The sequence below is a fragment of the Bactrocera oleae genome, chromosome 4, assembly GCF_042242935.1.
Source record: "Bactrocera oleae isolate idBacOlea1 chromosome 4, idBacOlea1, whole genome shotgun sequence".
NCBI lineage: Eukaryota > Metazoa > Arthropoda > Insecta > Diptera > Tephritidae > Bactrocera > Bactrocera oleae.
The window spans coordinates 43,273,364-43,288,946 of NC_091538.1; the positions used below are offsets into that span (position 1 = coordinate 43,273,364).

The window sequence follows — 15,583 nt, forward strand, 5'->3', positions numbered from 1 at the left end:
AAGTGCAATCGGTTCCATACCAGCATATGTTGTATTGGTATGGTGCAAAGCAGTAATAAATAAGTAAAGAAGGGCAAAGTTCGGGTATAACCTCTCGCAAAGACCATAGCTGAGGAAATACTTCGAGGTATTGGCAAAACTTTACTATTTATTTCACATTCGTTATTCGACGAAAATTTTAAAATCATGTTCGGTATATTATAAAATTATATTATAGTTCGCGATCTTAACCAAAGAGGTTAAATTTAATTTATTGAGTATATGAGAAAAAATCAGCCAGTGAAACGGAAATTATTATATTAAAGGTTAGGGGTTTTTCATAGACCACGGTATATACGGATATGCAAATTAAAACGAAATATGCAAATTAAAACTCTTTGACGGCGAGACCATGCCCACTTTTTAAAAATATTTAGTCCACGGATGCCTGTTAGCCGTCTTGTATCTTAATTTTGAGTTTAATTGTAACAATTTATATGACTTCCCATAAAGGAATTTGGTGGGCTTGGCATGCGACCGATTCTGTCCATATGCAATACTAACCTCCCTTGGGTTTCGAAGGGACAGACGGATGAACGGACAGACAGTCACCCGAATTTCAACTTTCTCGTCGCCCTGATTATTTATATACAGTCAAACCTGTTTTTGTGCGGTAGATAGGGACCGCAGAAAAAAAACCGCATAAAAACAAAATATTCAAAAACTTCATAAATAGCTATGAGAAATAATTTTTCACAGCATATTAAAGGAAAGTCTCACTTAGAAAATATGTCAAAGCTTCACGAAATAGCAAGAAAGTGCTTTTCAAACAAAATAAATAATTAAATTACACATTGAAACATTTCAAAAAATTTTAATTTCTAATGTTAAACAAGGAGAAATTTTCAAAATGTATATAATTCAATACTACTCGTCGTAGTTCCAAACGCGCATATTTTTGCGATGAACTGGTTCGTAATCGCTTTCGTCGCTTGAAGCTACTACAGTTGATTTATGTTTTGTTAACATGTAGGTGATAAGTTTTTGCGACGACGGTCGTTTGGTCAGCTGTTGGTAAACGTCGCGATAGCCAGATATACACAATCGAATCTCTTTTTGGAATTTCAAACTTCTTTGAGAATTGTTATCTATTTTAAGAAAATGCTTTTCCAATTTGCTGCAAAGCTGGATCCCTGCATATATTTTATCCGCTGTAATATATTCCGGTTCTTCTTGTCCGTCTTCATGATCTGTAAAGTTATCGATAATGTCACTATCATTTACGGTTTCGTCCTCAATCATTTCAATAAGATCATTTTCGCTGAAAGAGTCTAAACCTTCTCCGCAGATTTGATGTGCTAGCGCAATGATATCTGATGATAAAGTGGACGTGTTGTCGGTTACATTTCTATTAATGACACATTCAGGCCAGACCGCTTTCCAGCACGAATTTAAAGTGTGTTGTTGTATTTGAGTAATTGCTGCAGTGGCGTGGTTTATGCAGTCTGAAATCGAAGACTTTTTCCATACTTTAGTCAGGCTTATTCCATCCTTTTCTAGTTTTTCCAAAATGTATCTGAAAGTTATTTTCACATAGTGTTTCTTAAAAGTTGCGACTATGCCCTGTTCCAATAGTTGTATAAGGCTGGTCGTATTGTGTGGTAAAAACACTACTTGTACATTAGGATGCTCTAAACAAGGATGACCGGGTGCATTGCCAACAATTAACAACACTTTAAAAGGAAGACCCATCTCTGTCACATATTTTTCAACTTCTGGTACGAAGCAATCGTTGAACCATGTTGTAAAAACAGCTGATGTGACCCATGCTTTTTTATTGGCCATGAAATGCACTGGAAGTTCAGTTAAATTTATGTCTTTTAGCGTGCGTGGGTGCAAAGCTTTATTTAAAAGAAGTGGGTTTAACATTCTTGCACCAGATGCATTACTACAAAGAAGGAATGTAATTCGATCCTTTGCAGCCTTGAAACCACTTGCAGCTTTCATAGACTTGGCGATGAACGTTCGGCTGGGCATCTTTTTCCAAAATAACCCAGTTTCATCTGTATTAAACACCTGATCTGGGCAATATCCACCGTCATCAATAATTTTGGCTAGGACTTTGCAATAATTCTTAGCAGCTGTTTCATCGGCGGATGCGGCCTCGCCTTGCACCTTCACATTGTGCAGTGCTTGTCGTCGTAAAAATCCAGTTAACCAGCCATTGCTGGCAGAAAATTTCAGGTTTTGAAAGTGGAATGAGGAACTAGACGGTTCTAAATCCTTCAGCTGATTGAAATATTGTTTAGCTTTCTCCTTAATTAAATCTCCCTCGATGGAGATTCGTTTTCGAGTTGAGTCGTTAATCCAAGATATGAGGGCCTTTTTCGTTTTCTCTATTAAAATATTTCTAGAATATGATATTCTTTTACCCCTTTCGTTTGTTGCAGACTATTTAGATTCATTTATTCTACTTGCGCGTTTTTGTATTGCTCTTATAGTGGATTCACCTAATTTATATTCTTTACCAAGAGCTGTGGATCCTTCAGTTTTTAGTTTAGTTTCTAATGTAATTGTCTTTCTTTTCACTTTTTTTGGTTACGATTATTCATTTTAAGGGAGTACTTATGACTAAAAATAAAAAAAAATCATAAAAAACTATATCTCACTATAAAATTAATCCTGTCTTAATTGTTAAAAGGTCAGCAATTAACTAAAGTTATTAGATGGCGCAATATGTATTGAAATTGGCTGATGCAATACATGATGCAATGATGTATATGCATAAGAACATTGAGAATGCCTAATGAAATAGGCTGATGCAATAGGTATTAAAATGGCTGTTGCAATGTGTACATACACACTGATAGCAAAAAAAGTGATGCCAACACAGTTCAGATTGACCTAACCTCTGAACGAAATTCAATGCGTCGATATTCATATACCGCACAAAAAAATAATCGCACAAAAAAAAAAAACGCATAAAAAAAGACCGCACAAAAACCGGTTTGACTGTATGTACATATAACTCTATATCTGTCTCGATTAGTTTTAACTCATACAAAGTAGTAACACGTTGCAAAAGGGATAATTTTAAACCGAGTTACCAGTCAGTGCGGGCTATTCGGTATAGAAGTAAATACCCTCAATCTACCTTAGGCCGTACAGCTCCTTCAAAATTTGTTTGCAGCAATAGACACAGGGCATACCACAAAAGTACTTTGGCAAAGTGTTGTTAGTGAAGAGACCTTAAGGTTAATTTTTAAAAAAGAGCAAAGCCACATTGTGAGAGTCATAACAAGCATTTACTTTCAAAATCTTAACTTCTGAAACTTGGGTAAGTGGAATGAATAGTATGCAGAGCACGCGAGTGCGTTGATGAGATGGTAGAACATTTCCTTTGCCCAACCTTCAGCCGGCTGATATGGGATATATTCTCCGGCTCCCAATGTTTCACTTTAAGAGATATTAGACAGCTGGAATGAAAAAAAGTCCGACAGACATTTCATCAAATCCACTGGGTTGCTGAGTGTGGCTTAGTTGGTTCTTACTTGGATACATAGTGATTCTGATTATGGCTTAATTGCGGCTGTCTGCGATCTGGAGTTACTACGCTTCCTTTCAACCAACCCATAAAATAATTCCCTTATTATGACATAAAAATTGAATTGAAGGTTTGCCTAATTCCAAACATCAGACAATCGTATTTTGGTATTGACTAAAATCCTCTGATTGTTAATCTATTATTTCAACTAAACTTTGTAAAAGGTTCTCACCAACATAGGCAAATTACAAAAAACCATTCAAATATTCTTCAAATCGTAATTTATTCGGATTCATTACATGCAATAATGATGTCATTTCTTATTGTTTATGTGTTACATAATTAAATATATTTGAATTGTTTTCAACGTAAAAGTTTTCACTACTTCTCTTCAATACTTTGTCGCCTATAAATACAGAGTAAATAATCTTAATTATATCTCATTATATGTATTTATGTAATGCAAGAAGTTGCATGCATTTAAATAATTCAATTTCATGCACTCATACATAGTACCAACTGGTTCATATATATGTATGTATGGATGTATTGGAAGTTTACACATTTCCTAGTTTAAATTTCGTATAATTTTCACTTTTGCCTACTTTGAAGTAATAATATACAGTTACAATTACAATTACAATTATTGTTTATATGCAAAACTACATTTACATTACGGAAACTTACTTGTATGCCTCTCTATGATATTCATATACAGTTATTATTAAGTCAAGATACAATGCCGATAAATGCAAGTCTATTAGTTTAATCGCTATTTTTTAATATTTATGTTCTATTTTTTCCAGTTATACGTTTTTGTGTTTATTTGTTGGTTTTGCAGCTTTTTTGCTCGTCATCTGTGTAAACTTATTAATTTTTTTTCTCTCCCTCTCTCGCTCTTTTGAAAAGTACTAAAAATGCCTGGCGTGTCAATGAATATTACAGTTATTACAGCAGTTCATTAAAAATAATAAATTTTTGTGTTTTTGTTGTTGTAAATGAATGGAAACTTTGTAATTAAATATTTGTGCTTTTTTATGTTATCATTTTTTGCGCGAGCTTTCATCGTTTTGGTTGCAATTTTTTCAGCCATCAAATGCGGTCTTCATTTCAAATGTTTTTATTGCATATAACCGTTCGTTGCGCATTTATTGCCAGCGCAAATTGTTTATTTATTTAATTTTGATTAACATGTCTTTTCACAGGGTTTATGAGTTGAGGAGATGCAGCATTACAAACAGCCCTATGGATTGTGTGTGGGTGGGGTTGTGAGTGTGCGTGTCTGTGTAAAGGGAAACGCAACAGGAGCTTATTCCATTTACAATTGATTGGTGCCCAACGGCTGGGGGATATTGGTCCGATTTGTAACAAAGCTCTTATTAAGTTCTGAATTCTCCTGTAGTAGACTTCCCTCCTAGTGCTATGGTTGCAAGTGGTACCGGAGAACATGCGATAACTAACTCATTTGAAGAACTGAGCTGTGGGTAAAAGAATGGCAAATGGAAATTTGAGAGTTCACTGTAGTATAAAGTAGATAGCGACTGATCCTAATGAGCGGGGTCATGAGCGGACTTCTATGTTGGAATAAATGATTTGATGTATTAACGAGTTAAAAGCTTACCCCAAACCTTGAGGACTCTGAACGCTTTACGTAAAAAGATATTACCATAGCTGAAATGAGGATCTTAATTAAGGAGATACACAATCACCGAGTTTGGGTGGTTCAGGCTCGATGAAACCGTAGGCAAACTAATAATATTTTACGGGGACGTTAACTGAAGGGCGCTCAGAAAAAAAAATTAGCTAAGCAGGAAAGAACTTTGGGGTGAAGACTGTAAACTTAGGGAAGCTTGGTATATGAGGGATCCAGGGTAGGGACTACTTCCATTACAATCCTTACAATCAAGATTAGTGCATCGCGAAACTTTCTCCTGGTGATTCTTTCTCTGTTCACATACCTACGAAGGATTTGTGAGCGGGGCGAATCCGTTGAAGAAGAGATGCAGTGAGCTTTTTCATGGATGGGTGGAATGAAAATGACTACCATCAAGGTAGCGGTAGATGTACTGTTAGACTTGTATGGAGGCTCGGTCATGGTGGAATCGCCGGTGGGCAATTTCAACCGATTGAGCTCGGCAAGCGCTGGTCAACAATCAGAAATTCTGCGACTACGAGATCCTGCTGGCCAAGAGTGAATCATAATAGGTCCTCCGAAAGTTTATCTTGCCGTAATCGTAAAGGGTCTTACTGGATATTGTTCATGTGCTGCGGCTTCATATTTGGTTGGACCAAGTACTGAAATTTCGGCCTTCTTATTAGTTTTTCTGAAGTTGCTTCGAAAAGATCTACTCAAAAACAATAATAAAAGGAAAAGCAGCTTAGTAATTAAGAATTATATTCTGACATTATTCCACAAAAAAAAAAAAAAAATTGTACAGCTTTGAAAAATAAAATATCGATCATAGCCCAGTAAGTAAAGAATATAATATATTTTAAATGTAAGCTATGTTTGAGAATCGATGTTTTATGGAGTATTTGTTAATTAGAGTAACCACGGGTCGGTTTCGCACCACGTTTGCTCTAGTGAATCATGAGCATCTTTAGAGAAATCATACAGTGCGCACGGAAGACGCTGTTGCTGCTGTGGAGCAGAGTATCAAGGAAGACCCGAACGAGCTCATTTGCATTCGCGCACAACGATTGGAGCTGTGCCCAACCACTTTATGGAAGATTTCGTGGAAGAGTCTTTTTTTGCGGGCTTACCAAAACCAACTTGTGCAAGAATTGAACCGCCTAGCGCGTCGCAAGTTCAGTCAATGAGCTCAAAACGAGATGGCCATCAATCCCGATTTTCACAAGAAAATTTTGTTCTGCTCACTTTTGCTTGAATGGGTACGTTAATAAACAAAATTTTCGCATTTGAAGTAATGATAATCCAGAAGTCATTGTTGAGACACCGTTCCTGCTTGGTGTGATCTATGAGCAGAGGAATCATTTGTCCATATTTCTTCAAAAATGAAGCTGGCAATAGGAAACGATATAGGACCATGATTCATGACTTTCTCGTGACATACAACCAACAAAACCCTCAATTTATTTAAGGACATATTTAGTGAGTGTATTTTTTCTCTAAGCAGATAAGTCCGTCTCGATTGACGCCTTGGAAGATAATGTTCGGTGCGTTATTGTTAAAATACGGCTTCAATTGCAGAAAGAAGTGATTGAAAATTGGCCTGTCGGTGGAACTTATTGGAGCCAGCCGCAGTCATCACTTACCAAGATAAGAAAGTTAAATGCTTGGCCATAACATAAAATTATATTCCTTTTATTTTTTCTTGAAAACCACATGCCTTTGTTTTTACCTTAAAATACTCGAACATATGGAAGTAATATTCTCTGAATGTGAAGATATGAAAATTATTAATAACGCGTTCTTTAAATTATTTGAATAGACTTTAAAATTTGGTTAGTTTTAATAGAAAAGTGTGCAGGATTAAGTGGTAACACATTTAATCAACTTCCCGACCACCCGATCATAATTGCCGCACATGAAATATGTCACGAACAGTGATAAAGATCCAAAAATTGGAAACCAGTTATTAAAATGAAATATCTAATAAATAAATTCTTAATAATTTTGGCAGAAATATTTATACCTATATTACGATATCCATACCAATTACGAGAAATCAAACCGTATAGAGACAAAAATAATTAATTAACGCCTAAAATAAATAAAATATTTTAGATTGCATTACCAAAACCAATTAATTATAAATATAGAATTAATAAAGTGATATACGAGTATGCCGCATTGGCGTTCTTTTAAATAATTTTATTATAATCTTTTTAAATTAAGCAAATAATTAAAATGCCAAGTATAGCAACAAATTTCAAAATTGATGAAAATACAATTAAAATAGTTTTTGCTGGCTTTTCAACTGGCTGTTAGGGATTGCCGAGCTTAGCATGCTTTTCGGCGTCACCTTCAAATCAGTTTTTGTGGAAAAGCTTTGTGCTTTCAGCAACAAATGCAAACAAAATAATTATATGCATTGAAAAAAGTATTAAAACAACACATTTCATAATTAAAAGCCAATAAATCAGTGTTCCAAAATGCGAAGAAAATAAATTGTGATAATTTGCACTCTATTGTTGTTGTAAAAATAGTTTATAGTTTGATTACTTTTAATTAAGTTGTTGAAGTGATTAACAGTGAGTCGCCGCATTTGCGCCGTGGCGTATACGCAACTTTTTTGCGCTGCCATAAGCGAATGTATACTTTGCAGCGTACATATGAACATATGTATTTAAATATGCAAATATGCTCGCACTCACAGTTATATTTGTGCAAATGCTTGTGTGCAAATGGAAAAGAGCATTTATGCACATTTTTTAATAAATTATTTCACATGCACTTTGGTCTGTTTGTATCAACTCTTTGCGCGTGTGTATTGCCAGTTATAAATTCGCAATTTCAGCATTTGTTACATAACGAATTGGCTGCATTTCCGCTTAATAATTTAAACATTTTAAATAAAGCAATAAATCATTTGTTTTGTAATTTGTTTATAATTTGTTCTATGTGTTTGTTGTTTGCTATGAATTACGGTTATAAGTCTAGTTTATTTCACGATATTTTTCATGAAATTAAATTATTTGTCTGTACTCAGTTTCAATTATTATATACATATATACTTAAATATATGCAAATATATACTTTCATATGATTTTTTTTTTGTAATATCCAACTTATCTCACCAGTTTGCAGTATTTAATTATCGTCTTAGCAGTAATTAATTATCAATTCAATACTGCCTCAAATATAAATTATCAGTAAATTTTGCTTTATATTTCAATATCGTTAAGTATGTATACATTTATCCTATATATCTATCTTAGTTGATATACTAACACTTATCTGCAAAGATATCTGTAGTCGGTAGCCTCATTATGCTTTACGTTTTACCGTTCTGCCATAAAGCGGCGCCAAATGATATTTTATGCAAGCCTAAAACTCAAAAAATAAATATTTGGTTTTAAATTTTATCATACAGTTTTTGGAATTTTTTTCTTCATATTTGGTAGTTGTGAGTTTCTAGCTTTCGGCTTAGTACTAAATTTGTGGGTTTAATTTATTTCATATTTTTCAGCTCTTCTCTAAATGTGTTAGTGTGCAGGTTTATATGTATATATGGAAGGACTGTGGTCTATGCATTTTATATTTTACTAAGTTTATTAATATGTGCGTGCAACGGTTTATGTAGATATCTGTGTACGTTTGACGTAGTTGTTTCTTTGGAAGTTTGATTTGTTGCAGGATATGCCTAGGCGTTGCATTTTACATCGACCGAATGTTGGCGATCCATTAGCTAGAAAAATCAGAAGTAAATAGAATTTGCGTTTGAGAATTGTTAACATCAAGCATGTGTACATATATAAATAAAATAAGAAATTCATAATAGGTTGAAATCCATTGGAAACTCTTATAGCCTACAAACTTGCAAAAATCAAAGTCCGGGAAATTCCTTCAGATGTTGGCCAAACTCAACATTAAAAAACGTTGCGAAAGAATTTAGCGTTCACTATTCGTAGAAATCGTGAATAAATTACAATTAAATTTGGTATCTTATTGAGTTATATTGAAGGCCATAAACTTAGACCCTGTTTTACTGCTATATTTTAGTTCACGCCAGCAATTACATTAAAAACATATTCAAATTATATGTAAATATTGTTTTTTTTAGAGGTATAGAACTTTAAGTGCAATAAAACAACGATGGATTATTCGATTGAGATGAATTTTATTTATCCGAAAGATAATCTTGTGGCATTATATCTTAAATATGATTTCTGGCATATGACCAGCCGTGGCTCGGATGTAGTCCAATCTGGACGTTCAATTTTCGATGACTTTTTCCAACATTTGTGGCCGTATATCGGCAACAACCTGGCCAGTGTTGTCTTCCAAATGGTTAAGCGTTTGTGGCTTATGCGCATAGACCAATGACTTTATATAACACCACAGAAAGTAGTCTAGCGGTGTTAAATCACAAGATCTTGGAGAGAATGGTTATAAAATAGGAGGTATAGCAAATTAATAGAGAGGGAATATGAGCTTAAATTACCATAATCTAAAAGTACATACGAGAAAAGTGGGAAAAAGTTCAAGAAAAGAAGAAATACCATGGCAGAACGTCAAGATTTTAGGCGGTTACGAAACGTGTCTTTCAATAAATCGATTGTGGCCCGAGCTCTGTGACATGTTGCGCCGTCTTGTTGGAACCACAGCTCCTGGACATCATGGTTTTTCAATTCAGGAATGAAAAAGTTAGGAATCGTGGCTCTATACCAATCACCATTGACTGTAACGTTCTGGCCATCATTTTTGAAGAAGTAGGGACCAATGGTTGCACCAGCCCATAAAGCGCACCAAACAGTCAGTTTTTCTATGTTTGTTGTCGTAGCCATTCAACCAGAAGTGCGCTTCATCGCATCATACGCTAAAATGAACGTAGTGCGCGATACGTATTCAGCACAGAATCATTATTTTCGAAATAAAATTACACTATTTGCAAGCGTTGTTCAGGCGCGCATCTATTCATGATGAATTGCCAAACCAAACTGAGAACAAATCATATATAGCGTATATAGCGGCTAGAGAAATGGGAGGGTTGATTGCATTAATTTGGACACTGCTCAGGTAAACTTGAAAACATATTTTCAAGCAGCACTAGATGACCAGGCAAACATTGTTTTGCCATACACGTTATTTTTAGGAATTGTTTTTAAAAACACTAAAAATCGAAAATAGCTCATATTTCTACTAATAATTATGTCAACTAAAATAAACAAAGATTCATCTTACAACACAATGGAGTGTATAATATTTTTGATCAGTCTTTAGGAACACGAGATTATGCTAAATAAAGTTGTCCGTTTGAAAAACATGGTACACCCAAATCTAAGCCACAAGCAGACAACGTTTGGCCTTGTGACTTATTGATCGTCATTGCGAATGCGAATTTAATTGGAAACTGAGAACATGTAATGAAAATTTTTTTTTAATTATTTTTTTAATTACTAATCTTGTGCAATTGCAAATCCGTTGTGGTCTCAAATTATGAAGCAAAATAACCGGAGATCCAACTCAAGCCCAAGATATCCAATGAATTCGAAACGTTAATTGGATAATTCACAGTTTCCTTGGCGTCGATAGATTTGTATAAATTAACTAAAATTTTGCGGACTAAGAATAGATGTTGGCCGATTCTCAGACCTACCCGACCCGATTTTTTTAATTTTTGCCAATGCCACATACTATCAACATGCCATGCTCCCAGGCTTTTATTAAGGTACCTCACATTACTATCATCAATATGGAGTAAAGCCAGCTGGTTGTTCGAAATGTCTGATATTAGTTATATGGGGGCTAGTTCAAGTTTTCACACAGATCCCAAGATATGTGATTTTACCTAAAAAAGGCCGGTGCCACGCCCATCGTACAGTTTTGACATCGGTTTTTTTAAAGCCTTTTTGACTCTGACGCATTTAGTTATTGATTTATCGCGATTTACTTTTTAATGGTAGTTTTAAACAAAACCGTTATATGAGGAGTGGTCGGGGTTATCATCCGATTTCACATATTTTCTTCCTATCGTAAGAATGGTTGAAAAAATTCTGTCCTTTGTTGTTAGGGTGATAAACGTTTTGGACTAATGGCGTTTTGTTGGCGTGGCAGTTGTCCGATTACGCCAATCTACGAACTCGTCCTTACTTCTCTACCAAGAAACATGTGTACCAAGTTTCATATCTTAATTTTTACTCAAGCTACAGCTTACACGGACAGGCGGACAGAAAGACAGTTACCTGGATTTCAACTCGTCTCGTCATCGTGATCGTTTATATTTATATACCAAACATAACTCTATATCTATCTCGATTAGTTTTAGGTGATACAAGCAACCGGTAGGTGAAAAAACTATTATACTCTGTAAGAGCATGTTACAAGAGCAAACATAATTTATGGGTGATCTGAAGTCGGGAAGAGAAAGGTGAGGTACTTGGTTGTTCTTCTAAGGGCTAACAATTGTTGAACTCGATTTCATGTGTCTTATATAAACAAGTTATATAGGTAATGAAAATGTCTACAACTTTTGTATAGCCACCTTTTTCACATAACTTCTTTAAAAAAATGTATGTGAAAAATGCAAATATTAAAGTTTTTGTGTTTTTTAGTTTTATCTAGTAAAAAAAAAATCTTTCACGAAATTTTTTAGAAACAAGAAAAACTTCGATTGCACCAAATGCTATAATACTCTTCACAGATACAAATTTTCCTTAAAATTACTTGATTCGGATCTAATTTCGTGAAGATGCCCCGTCAAATAAAAAAGTTTTTTACGGACAATACGTTTTTGCCTTAGAAAATAACTTGTGCGAAATTTCGAGAAGAAATTACGTCAAAAAAAAAGTATCCCATACAAGGACTTTCTTCCGATTGTTCAGTTTGTATAGCAGCTATATGCTATAGTGGTCTGATATCGGCCGTTCCGACAAATGAGCAGCTTCTTACTGAAAAAATAACAGGTGTAAAAAGTTTATGTATATATTTTATAGGGTCTCCGACGTTTCTTTCTGAGTGTTACAAACTTCGTGGCAAACTTAATATACCCTGTTTAGGGTATAAACACCCAAATTTTCAATTCAAAATCGATCTGAAGCTTTGCAAACGCCCTTTTTTTCAAACGAGCTGCTCGTTTGCTGGAACCGCTGACATCTGACCACTATCGCATACAGCTGCCATGCAAACTGAACTCAAAATTATGTCCTATTATGGATTACTTCTTTTTATTTATCAAGAATTTAATCTCGGAACTAATTTTTTAGATCGGATCACACTAGTCATATGAATCATGGCATATAGTTGATCTGCCATACAAACTGACTATTCAAAATGAAGTTTATATACGAAAACTTTTTTGATTTGTGAAGGGTATCATAGCTTCGGTGCAACCGAAGTTAACGCTTTTCTTGTTCTGTAATTCGATTTTTTTGTAATTAATTTTTCCTTCTCGGAAATCGATGTAGATCACACCTTGTGCTTGGTAAAAAATTACCATCACTCTCCGACCGATAGGACTGTCTGCGTTTTCTTCGGAGCAAGTTCGCCGGGTGAAGCTCAAATCACTTTTCAAAGATATTCAAACTATGGATTCTGCTCCTCACACCTAATGCACTCCTAACCTCCTCAGAATGTCGAATTCTCTCAAGATTTTTTACTCAAGTTATCGCTCGCATGAAGATGTATCCCGAAGCAATTTGTTTCATCATCCTGATCATTTTGATATAAATAAATCAAGAAACATACATGTATAAATTATATAGATGACGAGATGAATTGAATACCGGGTGACTGTCTGTCCGTCGGTGTAATTAAGATATCTTGATTAACGTTCTCCTTAGCTTCTTACGACTGTTGGGATTGCAGATGGCCGGAATAGGACCATTGCCACGCCCACAAAATGCCATTAAGTGGAAATATATGGATAGACATTTATGGTTTAAAATATATGTCTCACAAACCACTAAATCTAAATCGACCAAACTTTCTAACTCCCTTCCATAATGGTTGTGTTACACACTACTAAACGAATACATCAGAGACGTTATATTTTACACCCGAGATGGAACGGAAGGACTTCATAGGAGCCGTTATCAAAATTTGACAAGCAATTTCAGCTGAATCCATTGCTTACTTTGTCTGTAGTAGCCGATAAGGTTAGACATGTTTTTACGAGCTTGGCGATTTTAGTTTGTTTAGAGCTCACACTTCGTTGCTTGTTCGTAAATACTTAGCTAAAAACAATACTGCAACTATGCCTTAGCCTCTATATTCGCCAGAAATTGCTCCGTGTGACTTTTTCCTATACTAAAAATAAGAAGAACCTTAAAGCGCTATCTTTTTACAAACATAAATGGCATTAAACGCATCGCTGAAAGAGCTAAAGGCTATTCCAAAAGTTGAGTTTGAGAAATGTTTCGACAATTGAAAGAAGCGCTGGCAGAAGTTAATAAAATGGAATCGGGACTATTTTGAAGGCGACAACATTAATGCAAGCAAATTAATAAATATTTTATTCACAAACCGAAAATTCCCGTTTTTTTTAACACATTTCGTATATCTTACGTACAGTCTGATCAATTTAAACCAAATTTAATTAATCAACTAATTTCGACGTCCTTATATCACGTTGTGAAAATTGGCAGTATCGGAATACAACCACGCCTAATTCCCATATGTTACAATATTACATTTTTTATGATTCCTTAATTTTATAGTATAGAAATCAAATCAGCTGACAGATTTTGGTAAAAATAAAAAACTGTTTGCTTGGTAGTTCTTTGACTTTTGGTAGGTAGTTAAGAAACGGAAATTTTGGAAGCATATTGGTGATGTTCCGAACTATAAAATTCTACAATTCATTAACTTCCTGATCTCATACTCTATCTTGTCTTCAGCGGGACCTATTGAGAGGATGTTACTTTTCTTAAAAACTTTACTTATATACCATATCTTTCATATTTCTCACAAAAAATATTCTTTCAGTAATGTAGTTAGGTTAAATAATCGGATTGATTATCGTGAAGTCACGAAAGATCCCACGTACAGCTAAGATCGTCGGTCCTTTGTGATGCGTAGAACCGCTAAGTATGGATCAAAAAGAACGTCGCATACTGACAAAGTGGCTGGAGCCTGTCACAAACTTCTTGTGGCGGCTAATATACGTATAAATTCTAGATATATATGATGTATATGATGTTGTTTTGATCCTTATCTAGGAGCATTTGGCCTCACCAAGGACCAGCTTATCACAGCTACCCAAATGGGATGTCTCGTGATCCTTGCTTTATGTTCATTTTCTGATTCTCAATAGTGATCTTTAAGTTAAGACCTAGTATACTGGCTGACTCTATTTGACACATTCACTTGCTCTCTTCGCGTAAGAGGTAGGGGTTTTTAAGTTTACAAGTGGACCTAAGTTTCTCTTGCAATTTTTTCAACATTTGGTGAATTATAAATATCGGCTCAATTGCAAACTTCCTCAACTGTGAACATTGTGTTCTTGATAGAATAAGCAGTCATCTTATTTAATATGTATTTCGAGCATTTGTGGACGGTTTAAAGCTCAAACTATGTTTCGCCATCATTAATAACTTTTCCCACTTTTAGATTATTTTTATTCGTACTGCGCAATATATAATATGTTTTGCTAAATTATTCAACTGTTTGCTGCCGAGAGCGCACGACGATATGTGATTTAGAAACTCATCTATTTTGTGGCCTCACATCTGGCCTTAATTATGCCGTGCACACAATTTATGGTTATCAAATGCAATATGAAATCACATAAGATTATTAAACGCACATACTCCTACACACGAGCTACGGCACACATCCACACATACGTTAGTTGTGCGATTGGCGGCAGTCACAGTGCAGTTAGTTAGCGTCGAGTCGGTAATTTTCGAAATCAACAAAGCGTGAAAGCATAAAATCACACAACGTACCACCGAATGCAACTAGAAAGCGGAAAAAGAAAATAAAAACAGAAAGTAGGAGAGCCGTTATAAATAAATATCGCATATAAATGTACGCTGCTGCATATAGAAAGGAATTAGCAGTGTGCAGTGAAGCTCCGCTCTCCAGTTGTATGGATGCAGTTGCATAACGGATACGCATCCCAAGCGTCAACTATGCCAGTCGCTTACAGTGATGTGGAATATAATGGCATGCTCGCTTCATTACAAAAATGATTGTGTATTCGATGAAAATTAGTTCTATATGTAGCAGTAGATTTGTTATTCATAATGATGATTGAAGTGACTAGATTTTATATATGGGTGAACTAAATTGATATTATAGAAATTTTTAGGAAAGCTTTCCAAAAATTCCAAGGGTCCGTATGAAGTTTAAGTCCGCTATCCGTCTGAAACATATAAAAATTGATTTAAGTTATTGTAAACGGGCGACTTGTTGACTTACTTCATAATCGAAAT

The 15,583-nt window shown here is 34.9% G+C and overlaps 2 protein-coding genes across 2 annotated transcripts in view; both read right to left on the reverse strand.

The window, feature by feature from the left end:
• Positions 1-906: 906 nt before the first annotated feature.
• LOC106623872 (tigger transposable element-derived protein 1-like) lies at positions 907-3,540 on the reverse strand. Its single transcript, XM_070108470.1, has 2 exons — positions 3,531-3,540; positions 907-2,375 (listed from the first exon to the last, which is right to left on the reverse strand). Exons 1-2 carry the CDS (start codon positions 3,538-3,540, stop codon positions 907-909), a joined length of 1,479 nt encoding a protein of 492 aa, XP_069964571.1.
• A 249-nt stretch (positions 3,541-3,789) lies between these two features.
• LOC106624490 (probable serine/threonine-protein kinase yakA) overlaps positions 3,790-15,583 on the reverse strand; it is an 89,685-nt gene continuing 77,891 nt past the window's right edge. The window contains exon 8 of the mRNA XM_014244239.3: positions 3,790-8,895. The gene's annotated coding sequence lies outside the window, so the exon portion shown is untranslated. The remainder of the gene's footprint in view (positions 8,896-15,583) is intronic.